We start from the raw sequence: 22,618 nt of genomic DNA, 5'->3' as shown, positions 1-22,618 counted from the left end.
GTTATGTAGCTCACACAGCCCTCTAACTCATGATCCATCTGCTTCAGCCTCCCAAGCACTAGGATTATAGATGTATACCTGGCCTCAAAAGACCTTTCTTAATGTCAGATTTTCTAAAAAGTTGTAATCACAGTGATTTATTAAATTAAGTAATTCTTCTTCAGACATTTTTAGACTCAAGGCAATTTTTAAGTCAAAAGGTCACTACCAAATAATTATCTAATTAGCAAAAACATTTTTTCTCAGCTCAAAAAGTAATTAAAAATTACAACCATAAAAGGATGCTAATTGGGTTTTCATGCAAGCATGAAGTGCCTAAGCATTTTTTGTTTGTTTCACTCCTCTGCTGATGAATTACCCTAATTAATCTTTTCTCTTCTACATGACAACACCAACATGAAATGCTGAGGTTCAGTAGAGGTAGTGGAGGAGAAAGTAAAGAGTCCAGTAAGCTTAGGGATTTTTCCACCCATGTGAGATGGGCACAGTTTCAGCCCAGGAAGCAAAGCAGGTGAGGGAGCCATGGAGAATGGAGCTCAAAATGCCCTTGTGGTAACACTGCTGTGATTTATACATCAAGTTAGTATGACCCTCACGTGCTGGTGGGCCTGGGATGTCTGGACAGGGCCCGCTGAGGGACTTCACAGTCATCACATCAAATGTCCACTCACCCCAATGTCAGTTCAAGTGCAACAGCCTGATAGTTCCTGGACATGCAGAGATTGCCAAAGCTAGCCGCTTGGACCAAGGTTTCAGACCACAGTCATGTACAGTCCAAGGGCCTGATGGAATTCAGTCAAGCTGGATTCACCTTTGTGTGCCTAGCAAGGATCCTTACACAGAGGAAACACAAAAAAGAATATCTGTTGAATAGTGGCAGAGGAGTTCACTTACCTCAAAGAATGAGAGACTTGAGTTATATGCAACTGTTGGAGCCAAAAAAATCAAGGGTGTCCAAGGCAACCACGAAGGCCTCATCTCAATTCAGAGCACTGGCTGGTTCAGTTCTGCTAAGCACCCAGACCCTGCTTAGTCTGCCACTGTCCTAAGGAGCATGAATGCATTGTCCAAGGAAAAAAGCCATTCCCTCACATGCCAACCCTCAAGAGGAGCCTTGAAATGAAGAGCCAGCCACCTCCTATACATAATTCTGGAAATGGTGACAATTGTATTCTTCGGGGAAAGAAACTGGGCAGCTGGAGGACAGCGATAGGGAGACAGACTTATTTTGCACTCAAGTGTTTTTGTCGGTTTAAAATTTTGTACTTTATGCATTATCTGCTCAAAAAATAATTATTTAAAAATGAACTCTGGATGAAGTCATATCGGGAATAAGCTTACCATGTGAAACAGGAGGCAGGATGGAAGCGAGGGGTGGGAGGCACACCGTGGGGGCTTCAGGTCTGAGGGTCCTCTGCCCTGCTGGGCATGGGCAGTACCTGGGCAGGGCTGTGAGAACCCTCAGAGGGCCATGGGGCTAGGGGAGAGGTAGCAGGGGACGGAAGCAGGAGCATCTCTCCGCACCTGGACATCTGTGGTGTGACCCCACACATGCACCCTGCCCTGTTCCACACCCTTCCTCTGTGCTGTTCCTCACAGCCAGCCAGCCAAAGTTCTTACACTCTGAGCCTCTGCTCCTCACTGAAACTGCTCTCCCTGAGGACACTGCTTCCTCCTCGGCCCCATTGCTCATTACCGCTCTTCCTAAAGACCTCACACTGCTCTCTCAACATACCCCACTCCAGGTTTGAAGTGCATGCCATCAGTCTCCACTACTGACTAGGCTTCTTTATTACAGGGATTTATAGGCCCCTGAATCACTCTGGCCATATGCCTGGAGGATTTTAACATCTGGCATCCTGTCACTTTCTCAACTACCATGTCTGTCATTAATCCATGACTTCAATATCAGCACATGGTTCTCAATGACTTGATCTTTTCTTTCAGTCTTTTCTACCCTGCCATAACAATCACAGATCTTGAGATTAAGAATTATTTTTAAACCCTCCACAATGTCAGCCAAACATGACACTCTCTCATGATCAATGACTGTCTTTTCAGCTTACTTCCTATACAACTGAGCTATTCAAAATGGTAGCCACCAGGTTCTTATGGCTGAGCACTGAGCACTCTAAATGTGGCAAGTCTGAACTGAAGGGTGCTGTCGGTATAAAATATACACCAGATTACATATTCTTAAAAGACTGCCATATTTCATACTGATAATTTTTATATTGATTACACGTTGAAATTATAATGTTTTGGATACATTGGCTATCCCACAAAATATATTACTAAAAATAATTTCACCTGTCTCTTTTTAGATTTTTTTAAACTATAGCTTTGTAAAATTATACCTGTGGCTCATATTTGTGATTTGCATTACATTTCCATTGGCTAGAAATGGTCTAAAACCTTCAATAACTCTCCAACAAACTCCAGGACATATAATCCTTCAATCATACCACTTTTTCACTGTACCTTAACAACCCTCTACCAAGTTCTAATTTCCTTCCTTGGCCAGCTCACGTTCTATCATCCACCACTATAATCTCTTCTCTTGATTACCTTATCCTTCTTACTTTTCATTACACTGGGCAAACTCAACCTCACTAAACTCATTTGTCCGTGGTCCTTCAGGTATCCAGAAACCAAGCATCATCAGTGTTTCCTTGGCAACACTTTGTCACCCCTAACTCTTTTACTGGCCGCCCAAGCGGCTTCAGAGCAGTGCATAACAGTAAGAGAGAATGACTGGCCCTTTTACAGCAAAGATCATTAGCCAAAAGCAACCTGAATGATGCTGCTCCCAAATCTGCTTGCAGCTAACTGTGACCCTGGAAAGCAGCTTAACCCCTTTGGGGTTCAGTTTCATTATTTGTTAAGCTCCACATGCTATGAGTTAGTGAAGACGGTGGAAGTTAGTATGAACATGGGGTTATGAGTAAAAGCTCTTTGGCATTATTTTTGCCTTGGGCAAACATGCAGGTAGGTTATTTTGAAATTGATCCCAGAGAGTAGAAGTGAGTAGCTGAAGCAACTTAAGAGAGAAAGAAAAGCAACACATGGATGCGTTGATAGAGTCCAAGTTGGTCGGTCATGCTCTATCTCACTGGACCTTTTTTGAATTCCAATAAAATTCATCACAGAACCGACACTCTGGGGAAACACTTTATCGCTGCTTCCCAATAAGTAAGGGTAGCCCCACAGGCAGTGGCCCCCTGCACATCTGGGTTATGCTGGTGTGAATCCCTCGGTGTCAGAGGACATGTGGGTTCAAGGCGAGGCACTGGTTCCCCTTACAAGAAGTTACCTGGAGCCTGCTCTGACCTGGTCACCTCAGCAGTAGATGAAGCAAGATGGGGGACTTGGAGAAACTTCAGTGATGCACAGTGGTATCTGTAACAGATACTGTCTTAGTAAGTGTAGCTCCTAAATGAAAGGCTAGCGCTAATGGACGCAATGGCTTTGAACTATTGTGCCACTCTGCCAACATGAAGAGAATTCGTGATAACAAAATTTGGCCAAGGAAACACTGATAACACTTGCTTTCTGGACACTTGAAGAACCATGGGAAATTGAATCTTGTGACGTTAAGTGTAATAAACTACCTGTCACTATCCCCTCAGTCTATCTCTTCATCTGAAAAATGGGTGAACACACCTACCTCACATTCTGATTAAAACTAGAATTTTAACATTCTTAAAACTAGAATGCTGCCACTGAATGGTTTTAAGAATATCAGTAATATTTAAAGACAGCAATTGGCAATTGGGTCATCAGTTCCTGCCTGCCCAACTGCAAAGTTCAACACCTTCGGCATATATGTGCAGCTCTGCTCAGGCCCTGATGTTGACAGCTCCATGGTGGCGTCTACAGTTTTACTTGTTACCCTCACTCCCACCTCTATCTTCCCCAGTCATGCCCGCATCCCTTACTGCATTGTGATGAGTGGGCTTCTGCCTGGTTTCCAAATGTGCACTCCATTTTCCTGAAAGTACTAAAGCCTGGTTAGCCATTATAAATGTTCTCTGTCCATGGGACACAGTTCAGTAGAGTCCTACCCCAACCTGGGCCTTCGGAACCCAAACACGGATGTGACATTTGTACTACAACATACTACACAGAGATTACTGCTACAGTGTCCTCTACAACTAATGCAAAATGGCAAAAGCTAAAGAGTGATGAAAATAATAATAGTTGCATTTATGAAATTTCTACTTATCCCAGTTCTGGTATCAGGACTTTACAAGAATTCTCTCATTTGATCCTCAACAACACTCCTATGGGTAAGCTTTACTCCCATTTTGCAGATAAGAAAACTGATACTCAGCCACGCATGGTAGCATAAGCCTGTAATCTCAGCACTCTGTAGGTTGAAGCAAGATCAGCATTGGCTACATAGCAAGACCCTGTCTCAAAGAAAAGCAACAAAAAAGAAGAAAGAAAGCTGGTGTTCAGAAAAGTAATGTGCCCACAGTTCCCTAACTGGTATGACAGGAAGAGGATTTAAGCTCAGGTCTGTCTGATTACAGAGCATTTTAACCATTGTGCTATACTGTCCCTCCAAAATGCATCCCAAACTTGCTGTGTCTCCTGGGGCCATTATAAATCAGACTCCTGCCAGACCTATAACCAACTCAGCTCCTTATCCAGGGCTTTGCACTAACCTGGTTTTCCATCTTCTTACAATATGCCAAGAAGTTGAGTCTACTATTATTAACAAGACTTTCCAGGGAATTCTATACTGCCTGGACCTGGATTCATTTTTGGCACATATGCTACTCTATCATTTGACTTGGATACTCTTCTGAAGTTAAAATGTAATCTGAATTCCTTGTGTATTCTTTGAGTTAGGATAAGATCTAGGTTTAGTGTCATGTTCCTAGGATGAGCAATGTATGCCCAAAGCCAAGAATAGTAAGAGAAAGCCAGCGGAAGAGCAGAATGTGCCTCAGGGAACAGGCTGAACTGGGGTTGAGATAAAGGCAAGTAACTCTAAAGGCAAAGTGCTATCCTGAGATACTAAAATATAAAATAATTGTTCTTATCCAAAATGTGTTTCTTACTCTTTGCATATTGTATACATACGTGACAGGAAGAAAGAGCCTTTGAAAATTATTTCTACATGTGGTAAAAATATACTCTCAAGGTTCCATACATTTTTCAAGTCTCAGATACTTAAGGAAACATATCTTGGCTGACTGGGGTATATGTAAGGAAGAGGCTGTTCATGTCTGCTCCTTTCTGAATCTTCAGGCTTGGAGCACCTTATTATCATGACCCATAATTTCTTTCTCTGTTGCAATTCTCAGCAGGATTTCCAGTTGATGACTACACAGCCTGTGCACTAATCCAAAGGAACATGGTTTCTGCATTCAGTGTACTGAGTGATCATGCCTAAGCTCCACACTTAATTAGTAATTCAAATCTTGGGAAAATATTATCAACAAAGGGACAGCCATCCAAGAAAAAAAGTAAATACATTCCTGCAGAGAAAATAAATGCCTTTGCTTTTCAGTTATATGCAGCAGTAAAAGTGATTAAATTCCTCAAGACTATGTGCTGACAAAGCAGTGGGATGTGATAATGAAGGTCTCATAGCTTTATAGTGACTTAGCCTTGGGGAGCTAGCAAGGATGCCTAAATCCTTTCTATTACTGTTGGGAGGAAAGGAACAGGACCAGGATCAATAATTCAATTCTTCTTTACCTTTCTTCACTTTTAGATATTTTAAAAATAACTATATTGCTAAATAAAGCACAGTGTAGAATCTAAGAAAAAGAAATGCCCTCAAAAATGAGACACATCGCCTTAGTTTTCAGAATAGCATGTTCTATAAAGAACAAAAGACATTTGAGTGCTCACATGCCCAGTTCATGCTGGAAATGTAGTAGGTAAACAGAAAACAAAAGGTCTAAATTTTGAAGCCATTTGTTACTAGTTCCTTGTGCTGTTCAACAAATAGCTTCACCACGATTATTTCTCTATTTACAAAAAGGTGGTAATTATTTTAACCTACCCCAGAGAAGAAAAGTTGTTACAATATGTAATAGGTAGGACTCCGGGATCCTGGTTCAATATGTTATTCAACGCCATATTATATGTTTTCTTTGAAAATTTAACCATTAGCACCTATATAGTTTAAAGTTGCTCTCAACACTAATACATCCATATTCTTAAATCTTTTTCTTCTCTCTCCCCTCCTTCATTCTCTCTCTCAGGCTGGCCTTGTACTCCTGGGCTGAAGAGATTCGCCTGCCTCAACCTCCTAAGTAGCTGGGACTACAGGTGCATACCACCATATCTGGCTTTCTTTTCTTAGATTATAAAAATATTCTGACAAGTTCAGTATAAATATAAATAATCTTTCCCTTTTTCTTTATATAGAAGAATCTTCTGTGAAAAAGAATGTTGTTCTTTGAGGACAAAGAGGTATCAATCACATCATGGCAACCAAGTCAAAACATTTTTGGTTTTCCTTTGAGCAGCGGAAAAGGTTCTCTTCTCCTGTCTGCCCCATCACGTCTCATTCTGCACTGATAAAATAACAGTAGGTTCAACCAGCATGGCCTTCAAGTAATAAAGCTAGCTGCTGCTGCTGCTGCTGCTTCTTTTCTCTCCCTCTCCCTTCCCCTTCTCCATTTTATAAACATTCCAGCCCGGAAACCCATACAAACAACTGAATTACATCTTTCAGAGGAGTCACTGGGAGGCCATCCCTTATTTCAATGATGTTCTCAATGCTCAAAACTGTTTTCAGAACTGCTTTGAAAGGCAGTTTATGAGCTTCCTAAGCAAAGTGACCTCACCACTCATGCCTCCAAAGAAGTAGGCTAACCAGACACAACTCTTGCCTTGCAGCCTGCCCGTCTCTGTGTGTTAGTCCATCTCAGTGTGGTCATTAAGGAGTCTTCAATAAACTCCTGAGAGGTATGAATTTGTTAAAATTGCAAAGCTACAATCTAAAGCAACACTAACTAAAAGAAATATAATGGGAACCATAAATGTAATTTCAAAACTTTTAAAACTAGTTTTATTAAAATAGTTTATTCAGCCCATTATATAAAAAAATTATCATTTTAATGCGTAATCAATATCGAAAAATTACTGAAATAATATTTTCCATTCTTTTTTTCATGTCTTCAAAATTCAGTGTTTTACAATTACAGCAAACCTTTATTCAATTTAGTTACATTTCAAATGTTCAATAGCCACATGTGGCTAGGGTGCCAGTGGACAGCTCAGACCCAGACATTTTCTCCCCTGGATAATGGGGAGTTTAGGATTGGATTAACTGAGTTCCTGCCATTTTCTTAATTCCTTTAACTTGTGAGTAGATGTCTATGGGATAAAAACAATGTCTATTACACTAGACAAGTTTGGTGGTCTAACAGTGAAAATCTCTTAAGGTCAAACTGACATATGCCAGATAGCAAAGAAATTAAAGCAGAGATGGCACAGAAAGGTCTAGAGACCCTAATTCTTTTAGCCTTTGATGCCACTCTAGCTTCCAGGGGCTGCATGGGCTTTTGGGAAAAGGCTGGAGCTAGCTTTGAAGGGAAAGGGTTAACCTCTGGTAGGAAAAACAGAGCCTGTTATCTCAGTTACCTAATGATTCAAAGCCCAAACACAGTGAAAACAAAGAACTGCCTAAGGGGAGGGCCTGGGGAGAGCGTGGGGCTGGCGGGGCCAAAGAACTGGAACAGAATGTCATGCTTGGGACCAGCAGGGGAGAAAGGAGAAGAAACTGAAGATTCAGGAAGTGTCTCTGAAGACCCTTAATTTCATTATCCTGGGAGACCAAGGCAGTTAATTCTCTGCTTTCTCAGCAAGAGTACAGACTTGACCCTGACCTGTGCAGAGTAACCTCATGTCTGTTATGTAAGGGGGGGAGCCATGCTGACCTCTATCAAGATTTGCCACTCAGTAATGAAATCCACCAAACACTGAAAGACAAGTTGCGGTGAGGGGAGGGAGAAGGGGAATGGAAATATAATGGAGGGGGTGAACTTGTTCAAGATACACTGTACACACGTATAGAATTTTCACAATGAAATCCCTCTGTATTATTAATGTATGATAATTCAAAATTCAAACAAAAACATTAAAGAACAAGCTTTTCCATCTAGGTTATGTACAGTATCCATGTGAGTCCAAAGAGCCTGGGCCCCCAACTGGGGTTTTCTAACAGCTAAGCACAATTCTGGGATGTGTGGCTAAGGTGCTGAGTTCTTATCCCACCCCCACCCGGGGCAGCTAAGAGGAGCCATAGCTTGCCCTCAGGCTCTAAGTCAAGATCAGTGGGCAAATCTAATTTCTACTTCATTTTGCTAATTTTGTGAATGAAAGAATGCAATTGATCTTCATTAAAGAACAGTTTCATTGAAGGACCAAAAGAGATTTGAGATTTTAAACTTAGAAAAAGTTCACAAAATTGTATTTTGTTCCACAATTTGCTCTTGTTTTTAATATAAAGATGTTTTAAATTTTTAACTAGTTATATTACTGAATTTTCCTTCCTCCACACAAAAAGAACATTCCAAGACGTGCCTTGTTCATCCTGTGGTCTAGTGTAATCCTTTGGACCAGGCTGAGTTAGCCTGGTCGCCATGCCCAGGACGCACCTCTGTTTCCCTCTTCTGTCTCCTCATGCTGCTGCCCAAACTGTCCTGCCCTCTTTTTCATTCGCTCCTCTACATCTTAGCAATCAGTCAATCACAGTTCAATTAATATTCCCTCTCCTCACTGAAGCCCGCTAGGATGATCAATCTATTCTCCAAACTTCACCTTTCTGTTCTGTCTCTTGACATGGACCTGAGTCCATGTAGGTGTGTGGGTGAACCTCAAATGCATGCACACTCCTCCACAGCAAACAGCTCCTAAGTTCCTTACCAGGAACAGTGCTAGCAAAGAGATCAACCTATTTTTTGTCCATTCACGCTCCCATCAGTCACATTTCTCCACACACTATGGGATGTTCAGCCTGGAGGTCAGGGACTAAGCACAAGCTTTCTAGAGGAAGGGTCATAGCCTCAGATACCAGGAGAGTTCTCCAAACCACATACTTGCTGGAATGAATCTGATATGGCTGCTTCACACTGCAGTAAAGCCCACTACCACCACAGGAGGTGTTCTTCCAAAGAGGAGATCATATCTCATTTAGCTTTGGATCTCCTCAGAACCAGTTCAGTCTCTTAGTAGAACAGAGTCATGCTTATTAGAGCTACGCTTGTTCATAAAGTTATGATCAGTTCCTAAAAATGATGAGTAGTCAGGTGACTTTATCTGGTAACAGTCTGATGACTACAACCACCAATCAGGCCACACTCCTTTCAAGGACAGCACAGGTGTAAGCTGTATACACAGCACATGGGGCATTTTTGGGGACTGAACCCCACCATTCAGTCTGTTCTACTACCATGAGAGTTAAGAAGGATCTTCAGACATAAAGTGACACCAAAGAGAGATTTTTAAATGGCACCATAGTGCCAGGGTTTGCAGTCCGAACAGCACTCTCTTCCCCTCACCCCTACTTCTTTTATTTATTTGACTAATTTGTGTGTCCATGAATATGTCACCAAATCACAGACTGAAATGAGAATGGTTAGAAAAATCATTTTTTGGTCATTTGCACAATAGTGGATATGCCATTTTTAAGGGTCATTAATTTTTGAAATAATTTTTTAAAAATAGCTACACAAATAAAAAAAGTGTTCTAGGGATGGAAATGATTTTTAAAAAGAAAGAAAAGACATTGTAAAAAAGAAAAGAAAAGACATTGTACTTGGAAAAGTCATCCTGGAGGCTCATTAGATGTGGCCCAGTAACACTGTGAAGGCAAAGTACAAAAGAGATTGTAGAGATTACAGTTGGCTAAGAGTGAAAACCACCGGAAAGGAACAAACCTGGGGTGCCAATAATCTCTGAAGTATTTTTCTCTTTAAGAAAACATGAAAAAAGAGCCCTGCAAGGTTAAAGATTGCTCTGTACGAAGGGAACAAGCCTGGAAGGCAGAATTTCTGTATACAACGTTTTGTTGATGCTTTGTACCTAACTGCCAAGGTCAGCAAGAGAAGTGGCTGGGGATTGTTTCAAATTCATTTTATTACTGCTTGTGTGTGGGTGGGGGGGATGTTCATGCTTCTGAAAGCAGAGGATGAGTGGCCTCTCCGAGGCCAAGCACAGCAGGGTGGTCTCCCACCAAGAGCCCAGTGCCTGTTCCCAGGTCCTCCTTGGAAAGGAGCCGTGCCAGAGGGAAGGAAGCTGCAGTCTTTCCTCAGCTGACCAAGGCAGGGCCTCACATCATGTTGGAAGTCCCAGCCATCTCTGCAGAAACCAGCAGTGAAAGGAATCCCGGACAGCACAAAGAGCTCACCCTGAGTGTGCTTGTTTTTGGAGCAAATGCTTGTTGCGTATAAATTCCACACATGTGTGCAGCAGTACCACTGCCCTCGGGGGGAACCCACATGTGGAGAATAAAACGGGAGCAACACCACTCTAGTGATGCTTTAGTAGCTAAAATTTAGTCCCTCTCATTCTTTTTCTTACAAAAAGCTACTACAGAATAAACCTCCATTTTTGCATTCTGGTAGAAAGGAACATAGAGTAGGAAGCTTTTGGTTTTTAACTGATAATTCTGGTGCCCCCTTTGAAACCTGAATGTGTGTCTTCTATCTATTGCTAATAATATTGTTTAAAAGATTCCAGACCAAAGCAGCTGCAATGAATCTGCTTTCTGCTAATTCCCAAGCTGACATTCCCAGGCTTTTTAGCCCTTTCTTCCCCAAGATACCTTCCTCTGGTCACTTGACGGCTCATATGTGCTTCACCTGGAAGGTGAGAAGTGGAGGCAGAGCATGCCAGCCCATTTCTCCATCAGCAGGTAGAGTACAAGCTTGAAAAGAACAAAGAGATTTTACAGAGTGGTATTTTCTCATCAGTGGTAAATAGTTTTTTTTCTGTGTCAGTCCTTACCCAACTCTTAAAGATGGCTGCATATGATCAAAATGACAGACTTTTGCCAAAAATTCATGAGCAGTCAGATAGTTCTTTGTTTCAGTTGGAAATCAGCAACAGTGGAAACCATTCCCAGGGGTATTATGAGCCTATTGCTTTACACACCTGCCCCCCAACATCTCCATTCTGGTACCCAGCAGGCGACCCTTGCCCTTCTGCATCATCATCACACAGGCTCACCCAACAACAGGGAGTCAAGAACACTGAGCCGGGAGTAAGAGATGAGGCTGTCTTCACTCCCTCATCTGTCAACTGCTCAGCTAAGATTGTCTAGGAATGACTCTAAAATCCTCTCCAGATCCATCTTTCTGAACCTCACTTACCCAGACTTTGCCTGTATGGCTGTCATGCTGCACACTGGCTTGTCTTCTCCTCTAGGTGACAGCCTACTGCCACAGGGGCTATTGCTTGAGCTCTGAAGTCAGACAGGCCTGAGTTGGATTCCACCCCTCCCCCTGGGAAGTGCTCTGCATGACTTTGGACAAGGTATTTTATTCTCTAAGTATCTATCTAATTCTTCACCCTAGGCACTAGGGACAATAGTAGTATCCTCTGAGTGAGTAACATACGCAAATGTGTTGGGACATTGCCTAGGGTACAGCAAATGCTCATGAACCACTGGCTGTTACCATCACTATCATCACTATTACTGTCTCCATGGAGACAAGTGGAGTGGACCCTTTTTCTCTCTGTCTTTTCTTTTGTATTTTTTGTTTGTTTGTTTTTGCTTTTTGGTGGTATTGGGGTTTTAACTCAGGGCCTCACACTTACTACACAAACACTATACCAGTTGAGCCACACCACAGCTCTTTTTTGCTTTATTTTTCTGATAAATTCTCATGTTTTTACCTGATCTTCCTGCCTCTGCCTCTGCATAGCTGGAATTATACATATATTATATATTTATATACATATATATATATGTATATATATATATGTATATATATATACCACCATATCTGGCTTGTTTATTGAGATGGGGTCTCACTAACTTTTTGCCCCAGCTGGGCTCGAACTGTGATCCTCCTGAGAGGCTGGGATTAAAGGTGTGAACTAGTCCTCCCTCTGCCTTTTCACATCTAGGCATCCTTCTATTTCCAAATCAAATCCCACCCCACCTATGCTACTCCATCTCTCATTTACCATTACTTACAAAATGCTATACAGTACTAATGTCACTGTCAAGTCCACAAAGTTTAGAAGTTAGTTGTATAAGGCAGAGAAGAATGCTAGCTTGTGAAAGCAAAACCCAGAAGTTTTCTCTGTGTGTAAGTACTTAAATGAGCACATTGCTGATCACACAAATGGTACTCAACAAAAAACAAGTGAAGGTTTTTGTTTTATGAAAAAATATCAATGCAAGCTTCCAAGTTTCAAGTGTATAGCTGTGAATTGGAAAATGGGCCTTAATTTTAATAACTATTCCAATTCCCAGGCATTTTTCAGGATTTATAACAAAATTCCTAAGCAGAAGAAACCATTCCAGGGATTCCCAAGAAAACCTAAAGCCAGCTGCTCCTAACTTTCAAAGGCTCTCAGGTGTGAGGTTGCTAAGAGCATCTATGTGCTCAAAGTTGTTCTCTTCACAGTCACTCACAAATGAAAACATTATTCTTACCACTCACAGGCTGTCATCCTGAGCAGACAGCCATTGTGTTGTGGAGGAGGCAGATGGTGATCAACAGTCTCTCTTGTCTGGCTTTCAGAGGGTCTGTTGAGCCCCTGCCCTGGGACCGGGACACACCAGAGCCCCCACAAAACCATCAATATGAGCACTTGCATTTGTTGTGTATGTCTGTCCCATGAGCAGAGAAAATAATCAGAGATGATGAGAAAACATTCTGAATGAGGACTCCAAAGAAGTCCATGTCCTAACCTGGAAACTTGTGAATACTTCACTTTCCCTGGCAAAATGGAATTAAGGTTCCAGGTGAAACTAAAGTAGCTAATCAGCTGCCCTAAATATAAGAAGACTGTTCTAGATTACTGGGGAAACGGTAGGTTATGAACTCTGAAAACAGAGACAAAAAGCAAATCAGAAAGATGAGAGGGAGGAAGAGAGATTAAAAAAATGAGGGACCTCCTGTCAAAAGCTCTGATGATGGAAGAAGAGAGTCAAAGAGTAAGGGGCAGCTTCTAGAAGCTAGAAACAGCCAGCGAGAAATACCTCTGTCCTACAAACACCAGGAACTGAGTTCTACCAGTAACCCAAGTAAGAGGAAACAGATCCTTCCCCAGAGCCTTCAGGAAGGATAAAGCCTGCTGACACCTTGATTTTATCTCAGAGACCTAGGTTGTACCTCTCACCCAAAGAACTGTATAATAAATCTGTGTTGCCTAAGCTGCTAAGGTTTGTAATAATTTGTTATGGCAGCAATAACAAACTAATACATTACATTCCCATGAAAAATAAAAATAATTGAACTATTTCCTCTAAATAGGTAAATTTTTGCTGCCATATCTCTAAAATTAAGAAGATAATCATATCTAAGGTATTTTTTACATCTTGCATCATCCTGCTCCATCCTGCCCAGTACAATACTTAGATCATTAATGAAAACTTATTATTATAACACTTTATAGAATTATGTGTGATTATTAGTAGTACATTAGTATTTAAAAACTTTCAAATAGTTAAAAATAAGAAAATGAAGTTAATAGAAGACAACATATGATAGCTAGGTAACTGTAGGAAGACTGCTGTATCCTTATAAAACTATGAACATTTATAAAATTAAATAATACAAAATATTATATAATTTCAATTTTCTAGAAGTATTTTTCATAAACATACATTAACAATTATCCTGTCTTTATAGATTTTATATTTTTAAAATATGAAGCATTCATAACCTTAAACAAAATGACCTTTAAGAATTATATTCAAGTTTTGATGGTTTAATTTCATTTAGGTCATAAGCCTTTCAAGAAAAGGGGGACAAATTGAAAGCAGAACTTCAACTTTACTACTTCAGCAATTAATAGTGCAAACCTCCAATCATGTCCAATAGCTTTCAAGATAGATCACCTTCAGTGTAGACACAACAAAGAATATAAGAAACGTGCAAAACAGAAGAAAGAATCAGAGGAAACTGTGAAGTTCTCAAAACATATTATGGTCCCAGTAATTAAACTTAAAAACAAAAGATTGCTTTAAAAACTAATTCATGATTTTTTGATGATGGATACAAAAATTTCAATGAAAAGTTTGTCATGATAATTTCTACAACAGCTAACCATCTCTAGTTGAAGATGGAGGATGTCTGACATTCTTGAGGCCCACTAGCAGACTGTTCAATAAGGACATTAACCACTTTCTCTGTGGACCACCGGCCACATTGCCTGCTTTATTCCCAGGGCCTAGCAGAAGATGGCCCCTTAGCAGGTGAGCAGTTAATGAGTGGAGGAATGAATGAGTGAATGAATGGGACTAGGTATTAGCAAATGGCCTAATGAAAGTAACATGATTAAATAGAAACTGTATGGGACAAACAACAAAAAAAGTAAGCTTGAGAGCAAATGCTAGAAATGGTTTGGTCCTCTAGCTATTTTATCACACATTTACAACAAGAACACTTAGTATGTGTCAGGAACTGTTGCAGTCCCCAGATTTCTATCAGGTAGGTATGATTTTTACTCCCATTTTACAAATGAAGAAACTGAATACTGAAAGCCTAAGATTGCATAAAGGTAGTTGAGTGTTGGACCCAGGAAGTCTGTTTCCTGAGTATTACAAAACCAGTCCCTCCCTGGATCCTAATTTCTTAAGATTAGGTGATCTTTTAAGATCCCTAAGAACTCTTAAAAATGGGAGGGGGGCTAGAGGTGGGGGCAAGAGAATAAGTGTAATACAAAATGTCAAGCTATCCTTAACTTGATTTTATCAAAACAAACCTCTGCAAACAGGACACTGCCGTTCTCACTCATCTGAAAATATTTCTCAACACTACAGATCTCACCAGTTCCTTATTTTATTTGTCTCATCTCTAGTCGGCAGAATCTTGAAAAGCCCTACATAGTTCTTTATGCTTAGACAGGGATCACCTTGTCCAAGCAGGAGTCCTATCAATAACACATTCAATAATATTTTTTTGTGGAGCTCTCAGATGCATACTAATAATTAGACTATCTTTATATATTTTATGTCTTCAAATATGTGGTCAGACTACTCTAGAAGTCCGCAGATGTGAAACATCTGTACACATATACATGCAAACACACGCATCACATGGAAATACATGCTAGTGGTGACCTGATTTTATTTCAGTCCTTTCTTTTCTATAACTTTGGCTTCCAGGTGATTATTTCTATCTAAAATCTGCTTTGGATTTTAATTTCTCCTCCTATGAAACCTGTGCAACGTAATATTCTTCTTGCCTCAAAGGGAACTTTGGTTCCAGTGAGCTCAAGGAGGAGTGTACAAAATAAGAAATTGATTCATCTTAAACATGACCTTTAGAATGGAATGCAAAAGAAAAGAAAGTAAACTCAAACAAATTGGAAAGCTTCTTGCAATTTAGTCAACAAATACACTCAGTTAAATATATACCTTCCATTAATTATAAACTGGAGAAAGGCCACAGTGCTATGCTCTCACAGATGTGTGAAAATATTGATTAATTCATGTTTCTCCTGCTAAAAATTCAAAATGTCAACAATATATTATCACATATATTAAGCAATATAATAAAACACTAACAATCTGAGAAGAAACATAGGGGCTGAAAGGCATCTTTGCCTTTGACTCTGGGATGGTGAGTTCAGTGTTTCATCAAAGAAAATACAAATGCAAGATTGTACTGCGGCCTTTAAAGTGTATTGGTTATTATTTTCACTCGATAAAATAATCCAGAAATTAATGTCCCTCACTAACAAAATTTTAAGGTGATCCAACGTGCTCTTGGTGTGGACATTGAATCTAAAAGGTGACATGACTGATGACTGGATGGGGAAGAGGTATTACAGGCTCATAGTTTTGAGCCTGGTATTTTACTTTCCTCTTTGATGGATATGTCTAATACATGCATAATTGCAAGGAGGAAAACAGTGTGGACACATGGTCTGTTTTATTCACTTAACAGATTTCCCTTAGATTTGTCAGAAATTCATTTAAGGATTTGTAACACCTAGCCAGACTGGTTTGCTCAAAGTCAGATTACTTTGTTCCTGGCACAGAATTTCTATAGTATTTTAGTAAGTTTGCCAATTTCCTAAGCATATTTAAAACCATGAAGTACCTCTCATTTACCAGCTTCCTATTTTGAAGGAAATTCTGTATGTAAGGGAGCAAGGCACAAAAGATTTAGGGGAATTAGTTAAGATTCTTTTTTACTCCATTTGTGGCATTAAATTACATGCGAGTTTGTGAAAACTTGGGTAATAAATGTTGAAGGTTAGGTTCTGCAATAAATTACTTGTCTAAGCAGAAATGTGCTATTCAACAACATCCAGTGTTCCTCAATGGTGGTGCTGCTGAACTCTGGGGCAGGACACCTTGCCATTGTGCAGGGCAGGTCTGAGCATTGGGGTGCCATTTTCTTAAATGGCAACTTCACCCTTAAGTCATTGCAGCTTCCCAAACCATTCGCACACATTTCTAGATGCTTCCTGCTCCCAGAAAAGTGCAATGTGAGTCCATGGGCTGGGATTCCACTGCTCTGTGGATTACTGGAGCACTCTGGTCATGGCAGCACTCCTTCCAGCTCTCTGCAAATGCATCTTAGTGCCAAAGGAGCGATGGTTCCAGCAAGGCTGGCTCCAGCACTGACAATGGCCAAACACACATGAAGAAATGCTCACCATCCTGGCCATAAAGGAAATGCAACTCAAAACCACACTAAGATTCCACCACACTCCTGTCAGAATGGCTACCGTCAAGAACTCAAACAGCTACAAATGTTGGTAAGGATATGGAGGGAAAGAAACCCTCATACTTTGCTGGTGGGAATGTACATTAGTACAGCCACTATGAAAATGGTATGGAGGCTCCTCAAAAACTAACAATAGAACTACCACATGATCCAGCAATACCACTCCTAGGGATATACCTGAAGGAATGTAAGTCAGGTTACAATAAAGACAGCTGCACACCCGTGTTTACTGCAGCACTATTCACAATAGCCAAGCTATGGAAACAGCCAAGATGTCCTACAACTAGTAATTGGATTAAGAAAATGTGGTATTTATATACAATAAAATTGTATTCAGCCATAAAGAAGAATAAAATTTTTTTGTTTTCAGGTAAATGGATGGAAATGGAGAACATCATCTTAAGTGAAGTAAGCCAGGTTCAAAAAGACAAAGGTCACATATTTTCTCTATATGTGGAAGACAGATCCAATACAAATTCAAGCATTATCATATATACATATAGCTATATAGAGAACATGTTTCCAAAAGTGGGACTATTAGAGAAAACGAAAGGAGGAAGAAAAAAAGTCAGGATGATAGACAATGGATAATAATGAAATGCACCACATTTATGTAGGAAGTAAGACACAGTGAAACACACTGAAAACTGTTGAACAACACAGAATGGGGGAAAAGGGTGAGGAAGTGCAGTGAAAGAGGATAGACTGACTTAAGCACAATATATTTATAGGTAAAACAGCAAGGCACAAATCCCACTGAACAATGAACAGACCCCTAAACAGTGAAGGACAGGAATGTAAAACAGGTCATGCAATATTTGTTAACAGTAGTATTGATCACATATTACAGAAAGAGTAGCATTAATCAATCAAGGTTATAATTTATATGCAGTAAGGAGAGCAGAATGAAAAATAGATAATTAAATTTAAGCTTTTCTTATTAGCTTTTTAAAAGAGTCTATTTCTAGAAATAAAAGTACCCAGGAGAAGTTGAACTTCAAACTCCATATGTTAGTTTCTTGTAGACTTGTGTGTGTGTGTGTGTGTGTGTGTGTGTGTGTGTGTAACAGTTACCTCAGCTCAGAGGTTCTCAAATTTCTGTATACAAAAGAATCACTTGAATTGTTATTAAACATTCCTATGTATGGACCTCAGGGCTTCTGATTCAGTAGGTCTGTGTTAAGAGTCCAACTTCGCTCAGATTATAAAAGGAATTTTTTCAAAACATCAGAACCTAAAATCTATGCCTTTGCCCCTCCCTGTTACTAAAGAATAAGCTTAATACCAAGAAGCTAGTTTACTCCAGTTTTCTGTACTAACATACTGAACATTCACTGTTTGTATGCATCTAGCGTTCTTATGCTTATAAAGACAAGCAGTGCTAAGTGAAGTGAGTAAACTGCTGAAAAAAAAAATGAACCACTGCTCTGATTTTAGAACAGGTTCTTGCTCCTTGGGTTTAATCACATTATTAAATTCTACTTCAGGCAATGAATTGTCAATAAACACAGAAAAAAAAAAAGAAAAGAAAAACCTCTGGAAAAAATAAATGCAAATGAGGTTTCTCTTTAGAGTCAAACCCCCAGCTGAATGTAAGGCAAACTGGTTATTCTGATCAGACTTCATATAAATGTGCAATGGCTGCATTAAAACACTGAAATCAACCACTGTTTTCGCTTCAGGGTTTCAAGCATCAGATTTCCCAGTTTTAACTCATGACCTAGTTGCTTAAGAACTGGCTCTCATCTTAATTCATTTTACTCAGGGTCAGATTCCTGGAGTTTAGCAGGGAGAAAGATGAGCTGTGCTGATATAAGCCCAGGATAAAATAGTGTCTTCCTAATAACCACCAGTGCTGCTTCTCTTTACCAACATCCTTCTAAAAGAACAAGTCAATCAGGTCCAACAGAGTAAGGGTCACTGACTACCTAATAGCCACAGGGAACTCAGTGAGCTGTGTGCATCCATCTGACCTCAAGTCAGAGATGTGAAAAAGAATTAATCAGGGGACAATGACCACAGGTAAGAGATGGCCTCAAATTCCATGTAGGCAGATACTTCATTGCTTATATTCAGAGGAAGAACATATAGATGGCAATGATTTAGCACAAAAATGAATATTTTAGAACAGTTCTATTCAGAAAGATTCTGAGAAAGGATGGGTTTGGGAACAGAAGTACAGAAAGCCTAAGGTAGAGAAAAAGGACCACAGGGTGAGATAAAAGGAAAAGATCAAACACGAACGGATGATTAATTAGGATAAGTAGACATGGACCTCAGGTAGATCTAGGCTGAATTCTGTCTGGCTCTTCTGTTTGTTCAATGTGTGCCAAAGTCACTTAACTTCTTGAAGCTTTGGTTTCTTCCTTGGTAAAATGAGGATTGGGAGCTATTCCACAAGGTTACCTGACCATCTTTCAATGTTTACACCATGAACAACAGTGAGAAAAGTACGGGGAAAACACCGGGGCAGTACCTGGGTACAAAGTCAGATTCAATGAGCAGTAGTGATTATTATTACCAAGAAGCTTAGAGGAAAAAGAAATTGATTGAGGCTGCAAAGAAATGAAGGCTGAGAAAAAGGATAGAAAGCAGCAAAAGGATGAAAAACTCCTGAGTCAGTGATTCAACCTACTAATTAAAGATTTTTTCTCTTGAGAAATAAATCAAGCAGAGCAAAAGTAATAAGCTAAAATATGAACATGGAAAAATTCCTGGAGTGTAGAACAAGATCAGCATACAGATTAAAGGGCTCACTGTATTTCAGGCAAAATTAATTTTAGAATATTTTAAAGACCCTTACCCAGATATATTTAAGCAAAATATTTAAACTATGGAGGTAACTTTCTAAAATGTCTCCAAAGAAGGTTCCAGGGAGCAGCTTAACCAGAGAAAGCTTGTAAACATTCTGGGAAACATTGCCAGTCATAGAAGAAAACGGATAAACATCCAAATTATTTCATCAAGTGAATTTAACCAAGACAAAACCTGACAGAGAAAAAGGAAACCACTACTCCTACTTTCACCTTTGAATTAGTGCAAAAATCCTAAATAAAGTCCTAGGAAGTTGAATTTGACAGGCGTATAAAAATACATAGAATGATCTATGCTTGAAGAATCATAGATGGCCTAAGATTAACATATCTGTTAATATATCCTAGTGCCAGAATAAAAGACAACCCTATTATAAGATAATCTTCATTTTCTCAGTGAGAAGCTTCAAATATTACAAAATGTTACAGATGTTTAAGAAATAGCTCTCTTTAAAAATAGTTATACATACATATTTGAAATCATATAACAAAGGAAATATTGATCTTGAAATAGTTTTTCATTCTCACATATCATGAAAAAAATTTATTCCACCTCTTCCCACACATTTTTTATCTTTTTTTTGGTTGGGGAAAGTTGAACTCAAGGGCCTCCAGCGTGCAAGGCAGGTGCTCTACCACTTGAGCCTTGCCCCCAACCCTTCTTCCGTACATTCTTGACACCAAGAACTATCAGAAAACAAGACTTCTTAGAAATTAAAAAACATGATAATGAAAATTAATAGAAAGTTCACATAATACTGACAATAAAAATTTCCAAATAGAAGGAGAAGTATAAAGAAAACAGGAGACAAAATAAGAACATTAGAAGATTGACCTACTATCCAAGCCAGGGGAGTTTTGTAAAGAGAATACAGGAGGAAGCAGGGTGGAGGGACAAACATTCTGAAATAAATAATACAAGAAATTTTCCTATTAGAAAACGCTCTACATTTTCATATAGAAAGTGATTTCTGAGTATTCAGCACAATGAATAAGCAAAGATCTGTACCCAAGATACATTATAGAAAAATTTTAGAAAACTGTCCAATGGGCAGGAGGGAATCACGTATGTAACATGTTAGGAACCAGAAAGGCACTTCCATAATGAAAATGATTTTCAAAAATTATCCCTGGGTGACAAAATTAGGAATTTTCTTTCTTCCTTCTTTTCTGGTTTTCTTTTTTTCTATAATCAACATGCATGATTTTTATTTTTGTTAGAAAATAATTTTTTGGCCACTGTAACCTTTTTTTTTATAAAACAATTTTAATACAAAAAAATTATACTTAGAGCCTCCAGCCTAAGTTTAATTGGCTCCATTTCTTATCTGTCTTTATAATATCACAATTGGTCTCTTCACTGATACAAAGATCCCCTAGTTAGTGGCAGTCATTGTCACGGTAGAGAGCTGAAAACAAACTACTGCTGCTCCAGCGATTCAGCACGCCACTATTCTGTGGATGATTGGCGATCACTCGTATTTACTTGGTTAGTAAGCGCTTGTTTCAAGCACACTCCCAAAACGTTTTGATACCTGAAGGGAAGGAGGAGAAGTACATAGTTCTCTTTCCTTAGACATATCTTTCTATCCATTTGATCATGTCTCCCTGATTGCAGTTAGCATTTATTTTAATAAGGAACTGCTAACTGCTCCAATTTATCTTCATTCTACTTATTGAACACCATGTCTTAGGCCTCACCAAGAGATGAGTTTCCTATTGACACACTTACCTGTGGAGAAGATGAACACTGTGTTGTTCCAGAGCCCATGCCTTTTTAAGGCTGCAGTCACATTTCCTACTGCTTCATCCATAAGGGACACCATTCCTGCATAAAGATGCCTGTGCTTATCTTGGATAAAGTCATATGGCTTTAGGTATTCCTCAGGAACCTGAAGGGGCTCGTGGACAGACTGGAGAGCAAGGTAGAGAAACAGAGGCTGGAAAAAGAGGGGTGCATACCAGTTAAGAGGGCATGGAAGTTATCAGTTATCAGAGTTATCAGTTAAAAAATGATATCAAGACAACCTACAGAGTACACTTAAAATATCTATGAATCATGAATGTGATAGAAATACACATCCAGAATATAGAAATAACTCTTACAACTCAATAATAAAAGGCAATTAACCCAACTAGGAGATGGGCAAAGATTTTATTTATTTATTTGTGGTGCTTGGGATTGAACCCAGAGCCTTGTGCATGCTAGGCAAGCATTCTACCTCTTTAGCCATACCCCTGTCCTTTCATTTATGTTTTGTTTCTGAGATAAGGTCTCCCTAACTTTGATATAGCTGGCCTTGAACTCATAATCCTTCTGCCTCTGCCTCTCAAGTAGCTAGGATTATAGGGGTGTTCCATCATGCCCCACTGCTTAATGAATTTGAATGGATATTTCTCCAAAGATGTACAAATGGTCCTAACCACATGAAAAGATGGTCAACCTCATTAGTCATCAGGGAAATGCAAAACAAAACCGTAATGAGATACTACTTCACACCCACTAGGATAGTTATAAATTTAGAAAGGGAAAATAACAATAATGTTGATAAGAATGGGAAGAAATTATAACCATCACTCACAGCTACTAGGGATGTAAAATGATGCATGTAACCACTGAAAAAACAGTTTGGTGCCGAGTGCTAGTGGCTCACGCCTATAATCCTTGCTTCTCAGGAGGCAGAGACCGGGAGAATCAGTATTCGAAGCCAGCCTGGGCAAATAGTTTGCAAGACCCTTTCTTGAAAAAACCCAACACAAAACAGTGGTGGCAGAGTGGCTCAAATGGTAGAGCACCTGCCTAGCAAGTGTGAGGCCCTGAGTTCAAACCCCAGTGCCACCAAAAAAAAAAAAAAAGTTTGGTAGTTCATGTAGTTATTGAACACAGCTACCATAAGACTCATCATTTCCATTCCT

The 22,618-nt window shown here is 39.6% G+C and overlaps 1 protein-coding gene across 6 annotated transcripts in view; it reads right to left on the bottom strand.

Annotated features, from left to right (window-relative positions):
• Positions 1-22,618, bottom strand: part of Arsb (arylsulfatase B) — a 294,147-nt gene that overhangs the window by 244,391 nt on the left and 27,138 nt on the right. For all 6 annotated transcript variants that reach the window (XR_012449132.1, XR_012449133.1, XM_074077229.1 and 3 more), the window contains exon 4: positions 21,435-21,642. Coding sequence is in view for 4 of the 6 variants with exons in the window: in XM_074077229.1 (XP_073933330.1) it covers positions 21,435-21,642 (208 nt within the window). In the remaining 2 variants the exon portion in view is untranslated. The remainder of the gene's footprint in view (positions 1-21,434; positions 21,643-22,618) is intronic.

This window comes from Castor canadensis, chromosome 6 (assembly GCF_047511655.1).
Source record: "Castor canadensis chromosome 6, mCasCan1.hap1v2, whole genome shotgun sequence".
Taxonomy (NCBI): Eukaryota; Metazoa; Chordata; class Mammalia; order Rodentia; family Castoridae; genus Castor; species Castor canadensis.
Note: the sequence above shows the minus strand (reverse complement) of the source record. Positions and strands in the feature narration are given on the sequence as shown.